Source organism: Vombatus ursinus, unplaced genomic scaffold (genome assembly GCF_900497805.2).
Source record: "Vombatus ursinus unplaced genomic scaffold, bare-nosed wombat genome assembly UNPS02014772.1, whole genome shotgun sequence".
Classification (NCBI taxonomy): Eukaryota; Metazoa; Chordata; class Mammalia; order Diprotodontia; family Vombatidae; genus Vombatus; species Vombatus ursinus.
Genome location: NW_020954550.1, coordinates 21,021,554 through 21,046,739, shown reverse-complemented (window position 1 = coordinate 21,046,739; position 25,186 = coordinate 21,021,554). Strand labels below are relative to the sequence as shown.

The following is a 25,186-nucleotide window of genomic DNA, read 5'->3' as shown; positions in this document are numbered from 1 at the left end:
CAAATGAACTTTGATTATGTCATTTACTTCTAAGTTACCCCCAGCTTTGGCCAATCTATTCAAATAACTTATCCCCACTCAAAACTGAGTAGAGCACAATGAATTACCTACCTGGATGGGGTCTGAACAAGAAAGTTAGTCCAATCTCATTATCAGCAATGTCTTTCAAGAGACTGAACTTTTAAAATCAGGACTTTAGAAAACGGGGAATCTCTAGATCTCCCCAAATCATTGGTTATTAATAATCATTTTTCTCAGTTGGGAGGATAGGAAAATTTTATATTTGCTCCTAGATGTAACAGGTAACAAACTGGAATTTACTGAACTGAGGAGTAACATAGTCAGATTTGGTGCTAAGAAAATCACTTGGGCAGCTACATGGAGAATGGATTGGAATGGGGAACAATTTGGTAAAGAAACTAATCAGTAGGTTATTGGAATAGTATAGGTGAGAAGTAATGAAGTTATGAACTAGCATGATGACTGTGTGAATGAAGGGCCGGTGATGTATATGATGAGTGTTGTAGAGATAAAAATGACAAGATTTAACATCTGGTTGAATAAGTGCAGTGAATGAAAGTAAGGAATTAAGGATGATGTTGAGTATGTGAACCTGGGTGACTACAAACATGGTGGTGTCCTTAAGCAATAGTGAAATTCAGAAAATTGGTGGATTTAGGGGCAAAGAAAAAGAGTTAGATTCTAGATCTTTTGAATTTGAGATACTTCTGGGAAATCCAATTCAAAACATCCAATGTGCAGTTGGAATTTAGGAAAGACTAGGGCTGCCTCTAGACAGATCTGAGAGTCATCTGCATAGAGATGTTAATCAAACCCATGGGAGTTGATGAGATCACTAACTAAGACAGTACAGAGAGAAGAGGAGAGAGTCTTGGGGTGTGACCAATACTACAAGTTCTGTTACCCCCATGTCATACTTGCAGTTGGGCTGGCTGTGGCCCACCACATCTATTTTGCAAATTAGGAAACTATCTATTTCAGGCATAATATGAAAGTTGTAGAAGACCTGGATATGGTCTAGTGGTCTACAGAGAGACTGAAGCAAGCAAAACAATCCTTGTTTCTTCCCTGTAGAACAGCTTGTCAGATACCATTTCATTAGTATGGCTTATCTTGGAAGGCTGTCCCAAAAAGGCAAAATTAACATTTCCTAGTAGGATGATGAATAGGCATCTTACCTTCACTGTCACAGCATTCTAGAATTGAAGGGTCTTCCCGAATCACAGCAGTCAGTGTGTTGACATCTCCGTTTTCTGCTGCCTGGTAAACCAAGGTCAGGTCAGTTTCCTCAGCTGAGTCACCTTAATGAATGAGAGACAATGGCTAGACTGTAGCTGCTAGAGTGTATGAAGTTTCTTCACTGTGACAAATTACACACAAACAAATAATGATAATAAAAATGGCTCTTTTTGAAGTACTGAAGACTCAGAAAGTTCTGTAATGATCCAGTGAAGTATACTAATCATGCATTTCATAGTCTCTACCATTTCATTGCATGATATACATTGATCACCAAATTCAGGCTTAAGAATAATTAACCCTTCTGCAATTTCTAGTGGCAATGGCCTGGTTCTGAGTTACCATTGTAAACTGATCCATTTTTCACAAACAAATCTCCATGACTCAGTCATTTATTCGACATTTCATTGTTGACATAGTGTTGGCTGAGTTTATGTGGATTTCATCCATGGGGGATCTTTTGTCTCCAGTCTTGGATCTTTGCTCTCTCATAAGTTACATCTTCAGGTAAGTGCCTTTTGATCACAACAGATAAATAAAATAGCATCTACCTGTTACCAGCCTTTCCTGTTGCTCAGTGAAGGAATGTCAGCTTTTCCCAGAAATATTCTGTGAATTTTAATGTTTATTATCTATTTTAGAAATCTTTATCAATCTTCTTCCTCTTTTTTTTTTTACAAGGAAGTGTTAATCTTTCTATAACTGCCTGTATATGATGGGTTCAATATTTTGTTAATATAATATGGGTTTTTGTTAGGATACTTTCCAAATTTATTATAATCTCTTTTACAGTGTTGAATGTATACTTTAAGTCTGGTATTGCGTAGGACTCAGGGATGGGGAACCTGTGGCCTTGAGGCTACGTGTGGTCTTCTAGGTCCTTGGGTGAGGCCTTTTGACTGAATCCAAGTTTTATAGAAAAAAATCCTTTTTCTTAAAGGGATTTGTTCTGTAAAGTTTGAATTAAGTCAAAGGGCCACACTTGAGGACCTAGAGGGTCACATGTGGCCTTGAGGCTGCTGGTTCCCCACCCTTGGCATAGGTGTTAATTATTTTAATTTTCAGTTTTAAATTCAGGATGCCAATAAATATTTTGGCATTTAGTCGCAACCTTCTCTTGCTTATTGTTATACTTGAGGTGTTTTGTTTGAGGAAGACCAAGGTATTTGTAGATTTCACCTTCATCCATTGGTTCAATGTTACCTCTAGGTTCAAGCTTGAAGCTTTGAGTTTTTGTCTTTCCTTGGTGTATGCTAAGAATTCTACACTTATCTAGTCCAAATGACTTTTATGTCACTGGAGAAAGATTCCTTGAGTTGAAGTATCTGTTTGCTTTGTTTCTTAGTGTAGGCAGATAGTGGCCATCTATGTACGTCGAGTGGTTAATTAGCGATTTTGATTCAATTCCTCCTTGAGAGCCATACTTAGTCCTATTTAGGAAAAGTGATGATATATTTAAGGCTAGGCAGAACCATATTGGGTTTAAACTATTCCCTTCAAAATGTCAATGTAAAATTGATTATAAATAAATTTTTCTTCATATAGTTGTGTTGGTGATGCATTTTAAATAGAGAATTCATGTGAACATCAAATACTTTGTGGTCTTGATATACTTGGTTCTACCTACATATTTGCAGTACATGAATCATGAGTCTGGAAACGAATCAAAGGTTTTGCAATAATAAACAAAGGCAATATAAATATTAAGGCACTTTCAGGAAACTTGTTGAATAATTTCTAAATCAATACGCCACTTTTTATGTCCTGGAGACTTTTTGGTCCAACCTTTTTACTCCTCAGTCAATATATTATTTTCTTGTGAGTTTTATAAATTTTAAAAAATGAAACAGTATGAATTGTTTCTGAGTTCTGTGTTCTGTTTCTGTGAATGATGTGTATAAAATATATAAACATATAATTGTTTTGTATTTGAAAGAGTCACTCTTGTTCTCATTTCTTCTGAGAGGAACCTGGGAGAGTGCCTTGCTAGAGTCACTATGTGTCACTGTGAAGTGGCTGAACTAATGATGGATTATGTCCAGCCCCACTGCTTTCCAGGTTTTTAAGAGAAGAGTTTTAGTCACTTCCTTTGACATAACTCTTCTAGAATTCATTACTTTAACGGTGCCCAAGGTTTCTGTTTCTTGTTTTGTCCAATTAGAGTTTTCATTATGTTGGGCTGCATGCAATCATATTGTTGACCAGAAATTTTTCACATCCTCTTTATTTGGAGATTCTTTTTGCCTCTGCTTTTCTTTTCTAAATTTCTCAAGCCTCTGTAGTAAAGTTTTTTTTGTTAATGTTGAATTTTTTAATTTTGTTCTTTGCTCTGCTTTGATCCTGTATCTTTGTAAACCCTTGACTCTCATTTTTAGTCACTAATTAAGGAAATCTAGATTTTCTAGGTTGCTTTTGTTTTTTGTTTCATGATTCTTTTTTATTGCATCTAATTGGACAACTTGGGCAATTTTCTACTGTGAAAACCAGCTTGATATTAATGTAATTTTCCCTTGTTTTCCAGAAGATATTCAAAAGTTTTCTCAAGTAACTTCTGCCATGATGGTGTTTGACACCTCCCCTTAGCGGTATTCCCTGTCAGCTTCACCTTTCCTTGTTCTTGCCATAGCAACAGCCACAACATATACTACTGTATTCAGAGGTCCCCAAATAGTTTTATACATTTTATCAAAAACTTTGGGAGAGTGTATTCATTCATGAGGGTTATAGTAGACACTAGCTTTTTTGAATTACTCTGTTTTAATATAATTGGTCTCCTTGTTGGGTTCATGTTGTGAGTTTCAAAAAAGGGTTTTTAAAAATTCCAGTCCAAGCACACCTTTCAAAATTATTTGTTCACTGCACTATTTTTGTTATCTGTTTGATTGAATAATCAAACAATAATAATTAGGTAGATATTAATCTACCTAATAGAATTTTCGTAGTTTGAATTGAGAGATCTTCAGTGACCTTAGGTTCTTTAACTTTTCTGTCTTCTAGATTTTAGTAGTTTCTTAATTTCATCTCTTTTTTTGCCAATCTAGGCTTAGGTTATCTTAAAAATTATTTTTAAAATGTTACTTAGTTATTTTAAAAATGTTTCTCTTGTGCTGGTCATCAATGTTTTGTTGTTATGAAGCATTTGCTGATGTAACCTGGCTTTGGTGCATGCCTCAGTCACCGAAGTGGAGACACAAATGTGGGAGATGGCTGGAACTTACTTCTAGGAAAAGACATTCTTCATTTTCCTGCCACGTAAATGGGAACAGCTTCTTTCCATTGGCTGTGTAGTTGGAATGGACTAGGTCTTTAAAATGACCAGACTGAATGTTTTCTCTCTCTCTCTCTCTCTCTCTCTCTCTCTCTCACTGTCTCTCTCTCTCTGTCTCTGTCTCTGTCTCTCCTCTCTCTTTCTCTCTCCAGTGCCATCCAGAGGTGAAGGTTCTGTTCACTCACAACATGGGCATCGTGAAGTTAACTAGGTAGAAGGAAGTACTACCTTTTCCCTCCCTTTAGGCCTGTGACCCCAAGAAATGGGCTTGAGGCTTGAGATTTTAGTCTGTTTTGGTTTTCCTTTTCAGGAAAACACATACATACACACATATACATACATATATACGTGTGTGTGTGTGTGTGTGTTTGTGTGTGTGTGTGTGTAGTAGAGTCTGAGCCATGGTGATGCTGGAGCCAGAATTCCAGGCTGCATATTGCTACCACGTCAGCAGAGAAGCCTTGGGTGCCGGAACCTGAGCCCAGGTTCTGGGATTCCATCTCCTCACATAGAACTCTAAAGGACACATGAAATAGACCCCAAGCCCATTTATTGAGACCATAGAGTTTGAGTGGAAGGGGACCCAGCTTAGGTGCTCCTGCTGTGGGTGAACAGGACCTTCATCTGTGGATGCTGAAACCATCTCATTCTGATAGTTTTAAAGATGCAGATTGGTCAGTGGAAAGAGGCTGCTCTTCCCCTCGTGGTAACACAGAATGTCTTCTCCCAGAGGCAGGTCTCTGCCCTCTCCCACAAGGGTGCCTCTATCTTGGGTGACTTGGAAGTGCACCAGAGCTGAGTTAAACTGATAACTGGCTAGATCTTCTATTTCCAGTTTTGTTATGAACTAGTCCTGGCACATAATGAAGATATTTCTATGTTCAGTCCATTTCACAGGCAATCTTGGTTTGCTCACTTTAGCAGTCAGTACCATCTGCACTAAAGCATTTCCAGCAAAGAGGAGGCAGGGGTGATAGTATTGATAGTTCTGATTTGTTCCAGTATAGCTCCCCATCTTGTGTTACCAGAACATTAGGAGTTGTCACTTGTTGCTTTGTTCTCTGTGTCAAGCTGATCATGGTTGCAGTTTCAAGTAGGGCCAATCTGTCCTCTCTGCTAGTTGTCTGTTTCTTAGATTTTTAGAAGCAGTTGCATCACACTGACTGGGGTGCTAATCCAATTGACGGTGTTGCCAGAACCCAAATTGCCAGGGTTTCAGGATTTCTATAGGGCTTTCACAACTACCATAATGGTCCCAGGTCATACTAAGTTCCCAACATACATTACCCTCAATGGCATTTCCCTACTTTGCCATTCCAACCCCTATACCCTCATAGCATAGATGATGGATTGAACTTTGAGGGGGTTATTGTTATTGTTACTGAAGTCATCCTTCCCAAGGACATTTGCCTTTTGACTTTTAGAAGACCTAAAAGTCCCTAGAAGCCCAAGAAGTCTCTCTGTAATGATGGAGCCACACTTAGTGACAAGTGGTGGGAGAGATACTTTTGGGCAGAAGGACCTTGCCAAGATAACCTTAAAATCTCACCATGTGGCATACACTTGCTCTACTTTCTCATTCAATTTTTTTCCTTTTGTTTTTAAACTTAACAGTCATCAATAATCAAGGAAAACAAAATGAGTATCATAAGAGAAACTGTAAATTTCTGTTACATAAGCTTGTTTTATTTTTTTAAAAGTAAATATTAAAACGAGCACAATAGTAACAGAACTGCTGTTTGTGGCCCCTTACCAACTTCTTTTCATTTTCTTCAGCATACTTTTATAATGTTTTATTGATAACCATTTTTTTTTGGCATCTACCTCACTATGCAGTAATTCACCATCCCCTGCTCCCATCTCTGTAGATGCCCTCCCTTATGACAAATAAACCCAATCAGCCATGTTTGAAAGTGCATGTCTCATTCTGCACATCTAGTCCATCATGTCTTTGCCAAAGAGATGTGGAATGCTTCCTCATTTGTCCTCTGAAGTCATAAGTGGTCATTGAATCGATGAGACTTCTATATCACCCTGCCTTCTCATCAGGCTGGTCCTGATGCTCAGATCACACTGAAGAAACTGTTTAATGAGCTGAAGTTATTGAACTTAGTAATTGGGATGTGATCCTTGCTGTGTAGACCTTTGGATTGGTTTTAACCTTGAAGATACCTATACTGAGCTTTGTTTTTCCAGCTGGTCTCTCAAAGGATATGCTGACCTTGGGGACCCAATTTTCTGCCTTGGTCTCAGAAGATTGTATTCAGGCTAGTCTTTGGTCTGAGTCTTCTGCAGATTGATTGTAGATCCTTAAAGCTGCGCTAACTCTCTAAAGTTTCTGTGTGTGCTCTTCAAGCGGTCATTGCAACACCACAGCTAACTGAGTGTCTCAAGTATTTCTAGTAACATTTCTAGTCAGATGGGCTAGAAACGTCTCCCAGGGGATTGGAAGTATAATAAAATCAAATTTAAGCAGGGTAATCCGTAAGATCACTAGAGACATCATGGTAAGGTGGTTTGTGTTCTAGTCTTGGTTTGGTGACTGTCTAGCTATTTGACCTTAAGCAAGTCATTTCACTTTTTTAGATCTCAGTTTCTTAATCCAAAAAAAAAATGAGTAGGTTGGGTCAAGACGATGGCTAGGGTCCGTCTGGTTCTAAAAACTTGATGACCCTATGATTCTAGTTCTCCCTCATTTCAGTTCCAGCCTTAAGATTCAAATGTCCTCCAATAACTTAAAGATGATATATTTCTGTATATTATCTCTCTATATGAAATTTATATTATATATAATATGAAAAACTATATATTTCTGTATGTGTCCAGTAATGATAATCAGCATTTAAGTTTTGCAAATGTAATTTTAAATAATACAAACATACATTATCTTATTTAATTCTAACATGAACCTGGTGAGGTAAGTACTAAAAGCATTGTTACAATAGCAATAGTAAGCATTTATATAGAGCTGTAAGGTTTGCTAAGCACTTTACAACTATATGGTGTTCCAAAAGTCTTGCTGTAGTAAACTCCTAAAACTTTTGGGACATCTTGTATTATCTCATTTGTTTCTCACAACAACCCAGGGAGGTAAGTGCTATTATTATCATTCCCATTTTACAGATGAGGAAACAAAGGTAGACAAGTTAAATGACTTGCCCAGAGTCACACAGCCAATAAGTGTGTGAGGTAGAATTTGAATTCAGGACTTCCTAACTTTAGCATTCTAGGCATAGATGAATAAACTGAGGATCAGAGAGGTTAAATGATTTGTCCATGGTCATTCAGCTAGTAAGTTTTGGCAGTAGGATTCAAATTCAGATCTCTTCTGACTCCAAGTTCAATGTTCTTTCAATTAAACTAGGCTATCCTTTCCTCAGTATACAAAGAAAAGGCCCAGCTATTAGGAAACCTAAACAAAACAAAACAAAACAAACTCTCTTCTGCTATGATATCTTTTAAGACAATACATAACCAGGAGAAAAATAAAAACAAAAACCAATCTTGATGCATTTTTCATTCCAATCATTAAAGTGAGACTTGGTAGGCTGCATCTTGTTATGACGACCTGAAATAAATGATTTAAAGGGCAAAATAACAAAAATCTGAAGAAGACTTGCCAGAGGAAGGCCAAGGTCAGAGTAACCCCTCTTTCTGCTGGTCCCCAGTGTGTTGCCATAGATGTATTGTATTTGAAAAATCAGTGGCCCAAAAAAGAGGAAAGCAATTGCTTCTAAAGACTGTCTCTTTTAGCTATCCAGGATAACAGAAAAACTAGCTTCCTACCACACTGAGTAAAGACAGCTGTTTCCAGAGGAGAGCAACCTGTTTTCTGAAGCTTCTGAAATGGAGCCCAGCCCACCCGACCCCCTAATATTTGTTTGCATTAGCTCCCCAGCACATTTATAATTCAGTATCACTCCCTACATTTGCCTTCCTTTTCCTAGTATTCAATGATCATATTTTGCTCTAAAGCCAGGCTATCATGGAGACTAGATCAACTTTCATCCTGAAAAAGGTTAGTCTGTCACACTTTGAGCTGTGATGTTTTGATAACTCCTGACAACAAATGACTGCAGAACTCTCTTTGAGTTCCATTCTACATAGAGGACCATTTGCATTCCATCGTGTTAAAATAAGCATTGAACCTCTTGGTTCATACATGTGTAGTATTTGACCCATATTTTCTTTTATTTAAAAAAATCAATTCATTCTGCAAATATTTATTTAGTTCCAGGCATTGTGTGAGAGGCTGGGCTACAAAGACAAAAATGAGACAATCCTTGCCTTCAAAGAGTCTACACTGGTAAGAAAATGCAAAGTGAATAGAAAAGACATTTTGATAGGGGAGGTGGGAGCTCTGAGCTAAGAGGGAAGCTGAGAGGGAGAGTATTGTATGTATACAGAGATGAGAGATGTTTCTGCAAATGTATGGAGATGAAATACTGAATGTCATGAATGGGGAAGGGTGAGTAGGCCAGGTTAGCTGGAATTTGGCATGAGAAAAGAATAAATAAGCCTGGAAAGGTAAGCTAAAGCCAGATTATAAAGCATTTTAAATGCCAGAGGAGTTTAGATTTTATCCTAGAGGCAATAGGGAGCCACTGAAGCTTTTTGAACAGAAGAATGGCATAGACAGACCTGCACTTTAGGAATATCAATTTGGCAGCTTGTGTGGATGATGAATTAGAGGAGAAAGAGAAGAGAGAGGGACAAACACAGCTTAGGAAGAAAGGTTTGTAGATGGAAATGCGTGTGGAAGAAACCTTTGAGTTTGAGTCCTAACTTTATCACTAAATCATAGTTACCCTTTCTAAACAAGTTACTCAGAACTGCTAGAGCTACTGATGACTTGATTATAATTTCAAGTAGTTTCTGCTTAGCATACCAGCGCACTACTCCTCAGGATGGGAGGTCAATTGTCATGGACCCCCGCTTGCTTCGGTGAGAGTAAACTCTGAAAGTAATTGGGGTCTAACTATCGTTCAAATATTCTAAAGAGAATCTGAGGATTGTAGGAGTGTTTGGAAACCAGCTTCTATTGACTCTGTGGTATCTATTGTTAAACTTTAGGAATGAGCATTTACACTGCAAATATTTACAAATACTACAAATCAGGGTTTGATTTATTGTTTTGTTGATTGCCTAGACTTAAGAAAGTGATGGAGAAAAGGTTAATAAAGCAGATTAAACATAAAAGTGTGGCAGGATTTTAGAAAACTGGCTGTTAAACATTTACCAGTATACCCCCAGGGTGAGCTGCTTAATCACCCACTGGTTAACTAAAAATCTATCAGAAATCAAGTCAAATAAAGTCAAGTTAACAAATATTTAAATGCCCACTGTGTGCAAAGTACTGCAATGGGCATTGTGGGACATTCATATTTGAGACATGATATGGTTGTTGTTCTCATGGAGCCTAGTGGAGGAAAAAGACACATACACAAAAACCTGCAATGTATAGTAATACCTAAGTGCATCTGATGCTCCGCTAAAAAGTCTTCTTCTGATTCCTCATTGTGGACCAATGATGATTCTGAGTTCTGAAAGGCTAAGACAAAAAGAGCAGTCTATGGTGACATGGGAAACATTCCCAATGAGTTCTTGAGATAGGTAATTACCTATCTAACCACATAGAACTCCGTTGATTATTTATTTAGTATTATTTTATAACTTATTTATTTGTTATGACATTTATAAAAATATATTTATATGTAATATAATATGCATGTGCACCTTTTATATTTCTTTATTATAGTATATTATTATGTTTATATGTCATATTTATATTTATATGCCATGCACTATATGTAATATAAAATAATATATAGTGTTTGTGATATAATATTTTTATTATAATAAAGATAAATAAAACAATAAAATAAAGACAAATATGATAATATAAAATATTCAACAATACAATGTAAATGATATGTTAATAATATAAACTAATATAAATATAATATAATTTTAAATAATATAAAATATAATAAGAGGAAATTAAAAATTCTCATGACAATGGTAACTTCTATTAAGTTGGAAAGGACCAGTCACAGACTTTGTGTCACTTGCCTAAAGACCAGCATCGCTAAGTTTGGAGATCCTCACTTTTGAAACTGGCCAATCAATGTGTAATAAATATTTTTAGTTATGCTAACTCATGAAGATTACCTGCTGGAGTAGTAGAAAATGCGGCGGGTCTTTGAAGGCGTAAATGTCCCTGCAACAGGTTTAAATGTCAGCAACAAGTCAAGCAAACAAGCATTTATTGAGCATCTACTATGTGCTAGGCACTGTGCTAAGTGCTGAGTATACAAAGAAAGGCAAAAACAATTCCTGCCTTCAAGGAGCTCACAGTCTAATGGGGGAGACAATGTACAAACAACTATGTACAAACCAGCTATATACAGGATAAACTGGAGATAATCTCAGAGAGAAAGGCTTCTTGTAGAAGGCGGGGGGACTTTAGGTAATATTTGAAGAAAGCCAGGAAAGCCATAAGGTGGCCAGGAGGTAGAGATGAGGAGGAAGAGAATGTCAGGCAAGGGAGATGACCAGTGCAAATGCCTGTGGTTAGGAAATGGTGTATCTTGTGCAAGCAAGGAGGACACAGTCACAGATCACGGATTATGGTGGGGAGTAAGGTATGAGAAGACTAGAAAGGTAGGAGGGGCTTTAAAAGTCAAACAGGATTTTATGTTTGGTTCTGGAGGTAATAGGGACCCACAGGGAGGGTTATTGATTAGGGGCATGGCATAGTCTGATCTGAGCCTTACGATCACTTTTCACAGCTGATATCAGGACATCTTGGAGTGAGGAGAGAGGAGGCAGATAGATTAACCAGTAGGCAATTGCAATGGCAAAAAAGTGAGGTGCTAAGGGCCTTTAATGGCATAGTGACAGTGTCAGAGGAGACAAGGGGGCATATGTGAGAGATAAGGCAAAGGTAGAAATGGTTGGATCTTCTGTTACCTTTGATCATAGATTTTCTAGCTGGAAAGGGCCTTAGAAATTAACTAGGTCAACACTTTCATTTAACATGTGAAGAAACTCAGGGATAGAGACCAGAAGTGACTTGTTCAAGATTACACAAATAGTCATTCAAGCCAGGATCTGAACCCAGACTCCAACCTAGTGCTCTTTCCAATGCATCACAAATAGCTGGGTGTATTAAAAATGTGTATTAAAATTGGTTGGAGGAACTGGGGAGGTTTACTTTGGAGAAGATTTGGAGAGACCAGATAGTGGTCATCCAATATTCGAAAGACTGATGTGGAAGAGGTTGGCCTTGTCCTACTTCGCCATAGAAGGAAGAAGTTGGAACACCTAGTGGAATTTCAGTGGGGCAGATTTAGGCTTTATTAAGGAAAAACTTCATAACAATTAGAACTGACCAAAAGTGGACTTCCTGCAGGGGCGGCGAGTTCTCCCTCACTGGAGTGGGGTTGAAGCAAAGATTGGCCGCATTGTGGAGGCCACTGTTGGCCAGGTAGTGGTTGGATTATATCCCTGATCGATTAAATGAAGAAGCCCTGGGGAAACTCAAAGCCCCTGAGAAAGAAGCTGAGCTCCTCTGTCAGAGTAAAACCAATCAGTAACAGCCCAGAGCCCGTTTTTCAAAGGGGAAAGAGTTTGAATAGCCTCTTATTCCCCCTGACTCTTCCCTTTCCCCATTAACACGCATCAGCTCCAGCCCACGGCTCCAGGCTCCTTATTCCCTACCCACAATGCCTTGTCTTTCTAGACCCAGAGAAGAACCCTATCAAAACCCAGACTTTACTGTTTAGGGGGAGGGTGCTCCATTTCCTCTAGGGACCCACCAGGTGCCCAATTTCATTCCATATTCTTTCTGACTACCTTTTGTTTTGTGAATGTGAGTTTCATGTTTCTTTTTACTAAACTATTGGTATTCCTAACCTTCCTGAGTCTGTATTAAGACACATAATCTGTCTTTTAGAGGAACCCAACAATGTCCTTCCAAACATGAAGTGTTTCTGAATAGGCCAGCTGGTGTTCTAGTTCCCAGGCTTGGAATTTCAAAATTAATTGTAAAATTCTCCAGATCTCTCATGGGTTATATTCCAGGAACAGGAACACAGATCTTGTTACACAATGTAGTAAGGGTCTGCTCCAAATTAATTCTCCTTTTTTTCACATCCTCTACCCACTCTCCCTCAAGCTCCTTCCTTCCTCCTGAAACTCCCCTTGCATTTCATTTACTTTCCTTTCAATGGACATCAGGTCATCATACCAGATTTGCAATATTTGCCTTTTCAGCAAAAAATCTGGATGCTTCAAATGCATTCTCTGATTGACTTTCCCATCTGGATAAAGAGTTGAAATGCAAAGCCAGCACATCTATGAGTGGAAGCTTTTAAAAAACCATGACAGGGACATCAGCTTGATTTTTCAAATGTACGTGCCTCATTCATTCAATCCATCAATAAGCTTTTCTTAAGCACTTACTATGTGCCTGTTCTCAGTGCTGGGCATACACAGACAAAGGAATGGAACACTTCCGGCTCTCAAGGGGTTTACAAAGTTTACAAGAGGAAGACAAAAATAACATATATGTTCTGTAAGTATATACAGAATAAATATAAAGAGAATAGATTAAAATAAATTTGAAGTACTTAAAATCTACTTTGGGAGGGAGGATACTAGACCTGGGGAGAATCTGGAAAAGACTTCATGTAGAAGGTAGAGCTTGAGTCTCATCTTAAAGGAAGAGAAGAACTTCATGACAGTAAGGAAGGAGTGCATTTCAGGTGCAGAGGACACAGACAGTTTAAAGGCAAGGAGATGGGAAATGGAGTGTCCTCATAGGGCAATGAAGGTCAAGACTATGTGTGTGCAAATAAAATGCAATGAAGCTGGAAAAATCAGTTGGAATCAGGTTATGAAGGGCTTTAAAAGCTAAACAGAGAAGTTCATATTTTATCCTCAAAGCAGTAGGGAGCCACTGAGATTTATTGAGTGGGGGAGTCATATGGAAGAGAAATCAATGAAGTGATTGCAATAATCCAGTTGAAAGGTGTTGAGAGCCTGAACAAAGATGGTGGTCATGTGAATGAAGAGAAGGGGACAGATGGGAGAGGGTTTGTGAGGAATGTCATTTGTTTTCTGACTGAAGTTCTGAATGAATTTTACTGATGAAAGGAAGTCAAGATATTTGAAGTGTAACAACGTGGGATTTAGGATTGCTGTTAACCCTCTAATTTTTACTTTTCTCCCTTCTTTGCTGTTTGTTACCCTGGCACTGGAGAGCAGAAACACTTCTTCAACATCCCTCAGCTCATCTATGAAGGCAGTATGGCAACCCCAATTTCCACTGCTCCCTGACTCCATTCTGACTCCAAAAGATTCTGTAGCAAGCCTGGGTCTGATGGGATCAGCCCCATGGCTGTCTGATTTCAGGGTTGTCTAAGCCTTGTTTCTCCAATTACTCCCTGATGCCTAAAATCCATTCTATGGAGGACAGGTGCTTTTTTTTTCTTTGTTTGTTTGTTTGTTTTTTACAATGAAAGGTTTTAAGACTCAAAGCCCAAATTAACTTAATTCACACTAAGATGTAAATTACTAATACCAGATTCTTTCTTGGGAGCAAAATAAGGAAAAGGGCCAGAGGAAAAAATATGTTACTATTGAAAGGATAAGAGTATGCAAAAAGAGAGGAGGCTAAGGAGGCCAGAAGACAAACTCGGTCTATTTCACAATATTGTAATCAGCTGAGTATAACTTTCCTGGAACATTTAGCCAACAATTCACATTCATATAGCACTTAGGGATTTGCAAGGCACTTTCCAAAGGACCCCACCCTGTGAACTAGTTAGATGAATTATTATCATCCCCTTTAACAGATGAGGAAACTGAAGATCAGAGATAGAATATCATACAGAGATGGAATGCAAATCTGGTCTCTTGACTTGAAAGCTGGGGACTTTTCCTCTAAGTCGCACTACTTCTAAGGTATCCTCAGTCACAAGTTTGGTCTCCTGCTCCGTATGTCTTGATCTAAGTTCCCTCAAAGGCCAACCTAAATAAAAGCCAATAGTTTGGGAATAAAGAGAATGATAATAACTGACATTTATTTAGTTAAAAATGAGCTCCTTGACTCAACCTTTTGTAGTCAATCAATATTAGCCCCATTTTACAGATGAGGTAGCAGACTCTCAGAAGAGTATTTGCCCTAGGTCACCTATCTGTCTAGCCTTCAGTAGGATTCAAATCTTGACCTTTTGACCCCCAGTTCACTTGTTTTTCTGCTGCCTCAATCTACCTCCCAATAAGAAGAAAATTTTTCTGGTTGTCTCTTCTGCACATTATTGGAGAAGAGGTTATTTTGGGAGTAGAAAATTGAAGAAGAAATAAAAAGGAATTCAGATTATAATGAAAAGCTCTCTGCCTGTGGTGAAATACAGTGTGAGTCAGGGTTTTCCTAGTACAGGATGCCAACAGCCTTTGGAGTCACCCCCACTTCACCAAAGTCGCCCGGAGCCCTGGGAAAGAATAGCTGCCAATGAAATTTTTGATTTGTTCAGCTGGACTTATTCAACCTCTCTCATTGGTTTGGGGGCCAAAGAGGGAGAAGTGCTGGACTAGGAGTGAAAAGACCTGGCTTCTAGCCCTGGCTCCACCATTTTTTAGTTGTGTTCCTTGGGGCAAGTCACTTCATCTCTCTGCCCTATATTTGATCAATACGTATTTATTAACTGTTGACTAGACTCTGGCTAGGTGCTGGAATATAAAGAAAAAAAACATTTTATGTAGGGAAAGGACACATATTCAGATGTGTGTGGCAGGACACTGGGGACCTATATCCCCTATGCCTTCTGATTCCCCAGGGTTTGACTAGCTCCTCTGGAAAACCAAGCAATGATGACTGAAAAGCTAGCCTCCATCACATCTTAAGAATGGAAGAAGTCCAGGGAGATGAGTGAGATGTAAGGGAGAAGAGCTATAGCAAGGGTGACTTCCTCCGAGGAAGTGAGGGCAAGGTAGGATGAACAGTTTGGAGACCTTCACATGGAATTTGGCATGAGTTATCCTACACCACCATTATTGCTTCTGCCACTGGGGACATAACTACAAAGGACTGGGCAGTGGAGTGAATTTTGAGACGCTAAGACACTAAATTTGTAACAGTTATGTGAAAACCAAATGGAACAGCTACCGAGTGGTTGAACTGAGAACAGAACTGGTGAATCCAGACTTGCATATTCTTTCACTTACACTCCTATTGTCTCCCTCTCTTAGGAGAGAAATGAGCTTATTTCCCTGTTCCTGTTTCTTAAATGTTTGTTTTACTATCTGTTTTGCTATTCTTTGAGACATAGTGGTTAACCACCGAGTCACTGATCTGAATCTGTGTCTTTGCACAGTGGTGACAGAGTGAGATGCAACAGATGGTAAATAATAATAATAGCTAGCATTCATGTAGCTAGCTTTTAGATTTGCAAAACATTTTATAAATATTATCTCAGGTTATCATCATAGCGATAATGCTGGTCTTGCTGAAGCATCGCTTATGCAGAGGAGCTACTGGTGGGTCTCTGCTCATTGGCGTCCAGAGGCAGTATGGGTGTCATGGCAGTGCTGTTAGAGGCGGTGCTGTTGGAGACCACTTTGGGAGATATTGTTGTTGATTTGTATATAGAGGAGTGGCCTCAAGCTTGCTTGAATTTTCTGAAGTTGTACAAAACAAAGTACAACATTTATTGTGTCATTCATAATGTCCAGAGATTTTATTATATGAACTGGTGGTCCTATGGGTTCTGGCCAGGAAGGAGAGTCAGTCTTTGTGCAACCATATGCTGATCAAGCAAGGCTTTTTGAGGCAGAAAAATGCCAAGAATTAGGGTATCATATCTATAGTGAACAATGGCAGTGATGAACACGGATCTCAGTTTCTTATTGCCACAAGAGGAAATCTAGATTACCTTGATCAGGTGTGCATAGAGTGTTTGGTGAAATAGCAGGAGGAATGGGTATATTCCATAAAGTGAATGAGACTTTTATTAACAAAGACTTTGCAATTTATGAAGATATCAGGATAAATTATACAGTGATTTTAGATGATCCATTTGATGACTCAGCCGGCGTACCACCAGAACCAACCAAGGAATAACTGGATAGTGGCTGAATAAAAGCAGATGGAGAAATTGGTGAGTTCAAAGGGAGATCAGCTGAAGAAACTGAAGAAATAATGGCTAAGGAGGAAAAAAAACTCAGGTTATTCTTTTAAAATTGGTGGGAAATTTATCAGATGCAGATATCAGAACTCCAGAAAATGTTCTATTTGTGTGCAAGTTGAATTCAATGACCGTAGATGAAGACCTGGAAATAATATTCTCAAGACTTGGGCCCATAAAAAGCTGTGACATTATTCGTGACTGGAAGATGGGAGAGTCAAGGATGAGTAAAACTCAGACATCATACAAAATATGATCTTGTGGTGGATGAAGAGACAGAAGACTCTAACTCAAGTTGCTCACACTTAAGTAAAAAACATGAGAAGAAAACTCGTCATTGCTCTGAACAGTAAAAAATTCTAAGGATTCCAACTGGGAGTGGCATCATAGTGGCTATGAAGAAGAGTGTTGTAAGGAGAAGCAAAAGAATAAAAAAGGGGGAGATCTCAAAGCCACAGCCACAGTGAATCTTGGGATAGATGTCTACTACAGTAGCAGTAAGTCTAAACACTGAACAGAATCCCGTGGAAGAGAAAGGGATAAAAAGAAAGACAAAATCAGAAGTCCAATGGAAGCTAGAGATAATGAAACACCTAAGTACAGATGAAGGAAGACACATCAGAGAATAGCTTATACATTTTCTCTAGTGTTACTTATGCTAATAAAGGATTTGTAGAGACCCAAATTAAAGCACTCAGAGACTATCCTTAGGTTTTACTTGCTTAAATATTTCACTGGAAGAACATAGGCATTTTCAATTAATACTGAGTATATAGTACAGTGAGAGTATTAATACAAGATTTAAGATTTTTTCTTCGGTATGTTAACTAATTTTTTGTTGTTCACTCATTCAGTTGTGTCCAGCTCCCCATGACCCCTTGGACCATCGTATGATAGGCCCTTCTATCTTCTACTATCTCTTGAAATCTGTTCAACTTCATCTTTGTTGCTTCCATGACACTATCTATCCATTTCATCCTCTACTGTCCCCTTCTCCTTTTGCCTTCAATATTTCCCAACATCAAGATCTTTTCCAATAAATCCTGTCTTCTCATTATGTGGCCAAAGTATTTAAGCTTCAGCTTCAGTATTTGACTTTCCAGTGAATTAAATTTTTTAAGTATTGACTGATTCAATCTCCTTACTGTCTAAGGGACTCTCAAAAGTCTTCTCAACTAATTTAGTTGTTAATAATAATAGTAATAATTTGCATAGTCATACATGCCAGGCATTGTGCTGAGTGCTTTACCATTATTTCATTTGATCCTTACAACAAGCCTGGAAAATTGGTGCTGTTATTAGTCCCATTTTATAGATGAGTAAACTGAGACAAATAAGGTGCAGTGACTTGCCCAGAGTCACACAGCTAGTAAGTGTCTGAGGCCAGATTTGAACTCAAGTCTTCCTGACTCCTTGTCTAGAGCACCATCCACTGCACTACATAAATGGTAAAGATATGAAACAAAAGGGAAATAAACAGTTCCTCCCCTTGAGGACTTACAGTTTTGTGAGAGTGAATATGCACACACATAAATATATACAAAATAAATATAAGGCAATTTTGGCAGGATGGAGTAGTAGGAGGGAATCAGGGAGGACCTAATTTGAGGGTAGCAATTGAAGTGAGCATCGAAGCAAACTAGAGATACCAAGAATGAAATGAAGAGGGAGTGCACTGTAGGCTTGGGCGTGGTAACAGCCTGGATACAGGCATGGAGGTGGGACATGAAATGTCATTTCTGAGGAACAGCAGGAGCCTAGTTTGGCTGGATCTTAAAGGGTGTGGAGAGGATTAAATGTAAAATAGGTCCAGAAAGGTAGGTTGTGAAAAACTTTAAATACCAAACAGGTTATATCTCTCTTATGTCGTGATGGGTGCAGAGAAAGATACACAAGTAATCCCAGACACTATTCTCCTGAGCACCTAGTTCTTTGTCAATGCCCTTGCTGTGGAACCTCAGAAAGTTCCTGGTCTGCTGAATCTTCTCATAAGTTGAGAAAAAGTCAGATTGCTAACGTCAGAAAAGCCTCAGTCCTAATGCTAGTGACCTGACTATCTCCACTGGAGCGCTGCGGGTTATGAGAAAATGGCTTTTGATGAATCTCCTGAATAGCTATGATTTTCCCAGCTATATACCCAAACCATTCTTCTTTTTAGGTCTCTATTATAATTACGTTTTGTGTATAATTTTGGCCCAACAAAAAAATTAAATAAATATTATCTTATTTTATTCTCATAGCAAGCCCGCAAGGTAGGTGCTCTTATTATGACTATTTAATACTAGTTAACATTTATATGGTGCTTACTATGTGCCGGGTGCTATTATTTTCCTCATTCTACAGATGAGAAAACTCATGTGAACAGAGGTTAAATGACTTGGCCAGGATCACATGGTCAGTAAATGTCTGAGGCTAGATTTGTACTTAGGTCTTCCTAACTCCAGGCCAGCCACTCTATCCACTGTGCCACCTGGCTGCCCCAAGTGATCAGTGGGGAGAGAGAGTAAGAGATTAACTGTTGTTACTTTCCCAGAATGGAGTTTCAGCTCTGTATAGAGGAGAGAATCATTGATTCATTATTTTAAAGCATCCCCAAAGTATAGACAAAGGAGGTGGATCTGGACCAGTCCTAGACAGAAAAAGCAAAACAGCTTCCACTGGAGGGAAGTTTGTAGGTGAACTAGAATTAGTTTTTCCTAGGTAATTGACTCAAGTACTTCCCCTTTCCCATGATTTCTTCCCATAGCAGGTTTGAAATAAAATTCATCCCCCGAGGGGCAGAGTCAAAGAAGCAACTAGGCGGGGGAAAAAAATCTTACTCTAAGGCAAGCCAGAGGAGCTAGGGGAAAGAGTGGTACCACTCACTGGAAGATGAGGGCCAGAAAGAGAGAGTAACTTGACCCTTGCTCAGGACCCAGGTACTTACATTCTATTCCACAGAGCTGTTAGATAAATAAACATAAGGCAATTTATTGAGGGGAGGGAAAGAAGAGACACTAATAGGTGTGGAAATCACAAAGGTGCATGTGCTATGCTTTGAAGGATAATAGATGGTAGAGATTTCTCTCAGTTTTCTCCTATACATAAAACGAATGAATCCGACTAGAGTAATTAATTCAATTAAACAAACAGTTATTAAGTGCCTTCTCTGGGTAAAGCTCTGTTCTGGGAGCTAGAGATATAGAAACTTAAAAAAAAAAAAGGACAACTACTTGCTTCAAGTAACTTATATTTACTATAGGACTTGCATTCTCTTTGGATGACCTCCAAGGTCCCTTTATGACTCATATGGCTCCCAGAATATAAATGCTTTGCACATACTTACAAAATGAAGAATGGCAGTCTAGTACATATTTCACACTGAATTTCTCTGTGGACAATTCATATTCTAGAGAAATTTGCCTCTGTGTTTGTCCATTTGTGTAATTGTGTTAGGATCTGAATTCTATTTACTACCTTTGCCACCTAAGCTCTCTGACCCTTAGTTCCCTCATCAATAAAATGAGACTCATAATACTTAACACTACTTAATTCATAGGGTTATTATGAGAAACCTTAGCATGCTACAGTGGCCCAAAATCTTTCCAAGAAGTTAAAAGGATTAAGGAGATAACAGAGCAACTCTGCCAAGGTACCATTTAGTTTGGGATTTTTCCTGGGCACTAAACCCTGGAGATCTGGAAAGGGCTAACTAATCCATCAGAAAGGGGGAAACATTTTGTAATAGCTAAGTCAGGGGTGGGGAACCTGTGACTTCAAGGCCACATGTGGCCTTCTAGGGCCTTGAGTGTGGCCTTTTGACTGAGTCCAAGTTTTAGAGAACAAATCCTTTTACTAAGAGGATTTGTTCCGTGAAGTTTGGATTCAATTAAAGGGGTGCACTTGAGGACCTAGAAAGCCATATGTGGCCTCAAGGTAACAGGTTCCCCACCCCTGGAAGGGTTAAGAAAGGTTATGGTTTTCTCAACTGGAAGATCTGAATCACAGAACATCAGATCTGGAAGAGAACTATTCCAGACCAACACTCTCATTTGATGGATGAAGAAATGGAAGCCCAGAGGAGTAAAGTTACTTGTTTGAGGACACACAGTAAGTTAGTGGTAGAAATGGGTCTGAACTCAGATCTCCTGATTTCCAACCAGAGCTTTTCCTACAGTACTCCATTGCTGGAAGAAAATAAGGGGAAAAACCATTTGACTATCGGGTGTTTTGTTGTTGTTGTTGTTGTTATTTTTTTGTGCAATGATGCTTGAAATTTCTGGTTCTCATGAGGTCAATAACAATTCCCTAAATTAATGCATAGAATAAATCCATGAAATTCCTCCCTGGATTGTATAGTTCTCCAATCTAATTTTTGCTGCCGGAAGAAGTTTTTGAGTTTAAGCAGATTTTCTCTTCTGCTGCTTTCTGATAGCAATGATATGGCTCTTGGTAAAAGGAACCAGGAGCTGTATGAATGTTGTGGAAAAAAATCTGAATGCAGAGTAAAAAGAGCAGGTTAAGTTGTGGTTCTGCTACTTGAATGATAAATGACCTGGTATAATAATAATAATAATGTTTGATGGTGATGATGATGATGATGATGAAGATGACTTTTGGGGATCAGATCTGTGATTTACTTGGCATGAGGAACTCCTGGTATGGAAACTCCCTCTACTAAGGCAGATCTGCAGCTACTTTGCAAGTTAAAGTCTTCTGGAGTTGCCTGGGGACATTGAGAGGTTAAGAGATTTGCAGAGAGTCACACAACTATCATAAAGGCAGGACTTAAACCCCGGCCTTCATGATTCACAGGCTTCCTATCTATCCACTACATTATGATTCCTCTCACCTGATGTTTGTAGTATACTTTAAAGTTTTCAAAACTCTTTATATATTTTCAGTTCACCCCTCTGGGTCTTGGTTTCCTCATCTATAAAATGGTGATTTTTTTCTCAGGTGCCTTTCAGTGTTGACAGTGTGTGATCCTTTCATCTCTACTATGGACATCTCCCACAGAGAATACACCCCCAGCAAAGCTTTAATGTTCAAAGGTTGGTGGTGCGGGAGGCAATCACAAAACTCCCCAAACTTGCCTCCCCCCCCAAAAGAAAACAAATGTTAATGTGGGAGAAGAAAACATGGTTGCATTTAGCTATTTAAATATGAATCTCATACTGGAAAAAGTCGCTCATTAAATCTTAGGGTGCTGCTACCATATCATATACCAAATCTTAGGAGCTTGTTGGGTCATTATGCCATGGGCTGGGAGGGTGGTGGTGGGAGGCTCAAAGAGAAGGGGAGGGAGGGGAGCAGAAATGCAATGTATTCTTCAGGATTGTTTATAAATCCAGTCATTGTCCTGGCCCTTTGCAGCCTCATTAAGCAAATCTCCGTGACCGAAAAGACCCCAGGATCTCAGAGGTACATACTGCAAAATACCCGGTAAGTTATAAAAAGGAGCTTAGACATCATATATAAAAGAGAGTCTGACTAAGGGGATTATATTTATATTTACAGAATGGAAATTTCCTGCACCATGCACAGGTAAAAGGTACACTAGAATTAGAAGAGTATAATAAGCATATGCTACTCATCTACACAAAATGTACAAGTATGTGCATATATATATATATATATATAAAACAATACTATGCATATGTAATATAAATAGTATTCTAAAATATACAAAAACAAAGTTTAAAAAATATATAACACATACTATACACATGCATAAAATATACGTAAATATGTATAATCCATATAGTTACTATATATGTGTATATATATATATATATGCTCTATAATTAAATTATTTTATAAGTGTAATAATGATGTATCTGTATTTCCAAAACACCCTCTTGATATAGAAATTGTCTCCTTTATGTGTAAGTGGGATCTACTCCATGATAGTAAAAGAAATAATGGTCTCAGTGTAACAGATAGTGTAGCCCCTAGGGGAAAGTTTCTCCTGGCAGTACAGATTTGGATGATAGCCATTCCCAAAGGAAACTAAAAATTAACAACATAGCCAACAAGTTGAAATCTTGGTTTCATAGAATGCAAAATGACACATGAGTGATTACTCCTGTTTCCATTCCTTGTCCCAATCGCCTTTTTCTTTTTCTTTTCTTTCTTTCTTTTTTAAAGGTATTAGTAAGATCTAATGGGAATAAAAATAATGTTACCTGAAGTCTGTTGCTACCTTGCAATCCCAGTTTTTCAAACTGGTAGAGAGGCTGCTGTTGGTGCAGCAAGCACAATCAGATCATGATGGACTTTGTTTTTCTTTCCTGAATAATTGTCAGGGAAAAAACTAACCTTTGGGACACATCTATTTCATACTATGTTAAGTGCGTATGTTACCTTCCCCTCTGCACCCAACATGCACACACACTCTCATTCAAATAGCCTTACAACTATAATCCATTCTAGCTATATATGAGGACCAGTAGATTTTATTTTTTTAAAAAAAAAGGAAGAAAAAGGAAAAACAAGCTTACCCTTATGCTGATCAAACATAGACGAGGTGCTAAAATCCATGGTGTCGTAGATCAGATGGTTTACCATTCAGACTGGGCAAAAATCATCTTCCAGGTCTCTAGAGTGGAAAAAAACCACACTGCACCATTGCACACGTTTGAGCCCATAGAACACTCACTGATAGCTGTGGCCAAATCCTTTCATGTGAAAATTAAACATGTGTTGAAGCTTCAGGTTGTTGTCAAGGCAAATCAAAGGGACCAGGTATAAGCTGCCAAGGAAATACTGGCATAGGGATAGAGTCTCTTTGAATGGTCTCCCTGGATAGCTATATTAGCATGAGTGTGTGTGTGTGTGTGTGTGTGTGTGTGTGTGTACGTGTATGTATGTGTATGTGTGTGTGTATGTGGGGGATGGGGAGAACCATCCCCAAACCCTCCAGTGTTGTACGTGGGGGGACAATCTGTGTTTTATCCAGGCTGGGGAAGATACTGCAGGTCACCCTGCATCAGCAGCATTAAGGCTGTTTTAAACAAACAGAAATCTCAGTTGGTGAGTGAGGATTCACAGTGCCACACGGAGCATGTGCAAAACTGCCAATGCAGTTCGGATACTGATTTACTCCTTGTAGGATGCAAATGGCATTCAGAGTGCAGCGTGCTCAGAGAGCACTCTCTCAATGGACTGCAACGTAAATAGTGTGGCGTCTGGGAAGGCCATGTGTGAATATATTGACCTTCATCTACCAATCTCCTCTTTAGCTTTAGCAGCAATCTTTGAATTATGGGAGAAGTTGAACAGGAAAGGAGGCAACCTTTATAAAAATCACATTCCAGGGTTCAGAGATAAATTAAAGGGATACCCTCGAGGCAGGGGACTGGTCTGACACATTCCAAACAGCCCTACCATATTGTTGACTCTCTAATACTCTTAGAGACAATGATGGTGATCACCTTTGGCTGTGACAATTCAAAGAGCAAATAATTCACTGTGATATCATCAGGAACAACAATGCAATGTGATACTTTAATAGTAATGTTCAGGCTGAATTCAATGCTCTACCAATCCACTCTCCCACCTACAGTTCCCAATTCTATGACTCACTGATTTTCACAAAATCACAGACAGACCTGGAAGGAGTTTTAGGGACCATCTTGTCTAACCTGCATTTGAACAGAAATCTCCCTACAATATCCCTGACAAGTACTTAGCCAGCCTCCTTTTGAAGACCTCCACTGGTTGTGGAAGGGACCCCACTGTCTTCTGAGGTGCACATTCAGCTTTAGGATTCCTCCAATCCCTAGGGTGCTTCCTTTTGCATGGAGTCAAAATCTGCTCTTCTGTAGCTTCTACCCAGTGCTGCTAGTTTTGCTCTCTGGGACTAAACCCAAACCCTCTATAGGCATATCTTGTTTTATTGCACTTCACTTTATTGTGCTTTGCAGTTATTGCATTTTTATGAATTGAAGGTTGAGCAAGTCTATTGGTGTATTTTTCCAACTGCCTGTGCTCACATCATGTATCTATGTATCGTTTTGGTAATTCTCTCAATATTTCAAACTTTTTCATTATTACTGTATCTGTTATGGTGACCTTTGGCGTTACTATGAACCACACCCATATAAGATGGCAAACTTAATTGAGAAATGTTGCGTGTATTCTGACTGCCCTACTAACCAGCCATTCCCCTTCTCTTTCCCTCTCCTGGAGCCTTCCTATGTCCTGAGACACAACGATATTGAAATCAGGCCAATTAATAAACCTACAGTGGCCTCTGTGTATTCAAGTGAAAGGAAGAATCAATCCATGGGGGAAACTTCATTGTTGTCTTATTTTAAGAAATTGCTACCCCTCAGCAACCACCACCCGGATCAGTAAGAAGCCATCAACATCCAGGCAAGACCCTCCACCCACAAAAAGATTAAGACTCATTGAAAGCTCAGATGATGGTTAGCATTTATTTTTTTTATTAATTTTCAGTTTTCAATAATCACTTCCATATAGT

The 25,186-nt window shown here is 38.8% G+C and overlaps 1 protein-coding gene and 1 pseudogene across 1 annotated transcript in view; one reads left to right on the top strand and one right to left on the bottom strand.

Annotated features, from left to right (window-relative positions):
• Window positions 1–23,375, bottom strand: part of ANKRD55 (ankyrin repeat domain 55) — a 109,789-nt gene extending 86,414 nt beyond the window's left edge. The window contains exons 1-2 of the mRNA XM_027863323.1: window positions 23,202–23,375; window positions 1,200–1,322 (exon numbers count right to left, since the gene is read on the bottom strand). Of these exons, the coding sequence (XP_027719124.1) occupies window positions 1,200–1,322; window positions 23,202–23,268 (190 nt within the window). The 5' untranslated portion in view covers window positions 23,269–23,375. The remainder of the gene's footprint in view (window positions 1–1,199; window positions 1,323–23,201) is intronic.
• On the top strand, window positions 16,106–16,975 carry LOC114044067 (annotated as a pseudogene).
• Window positions 23,376–25,186: the final 1,811 nt, after the last annotated feature.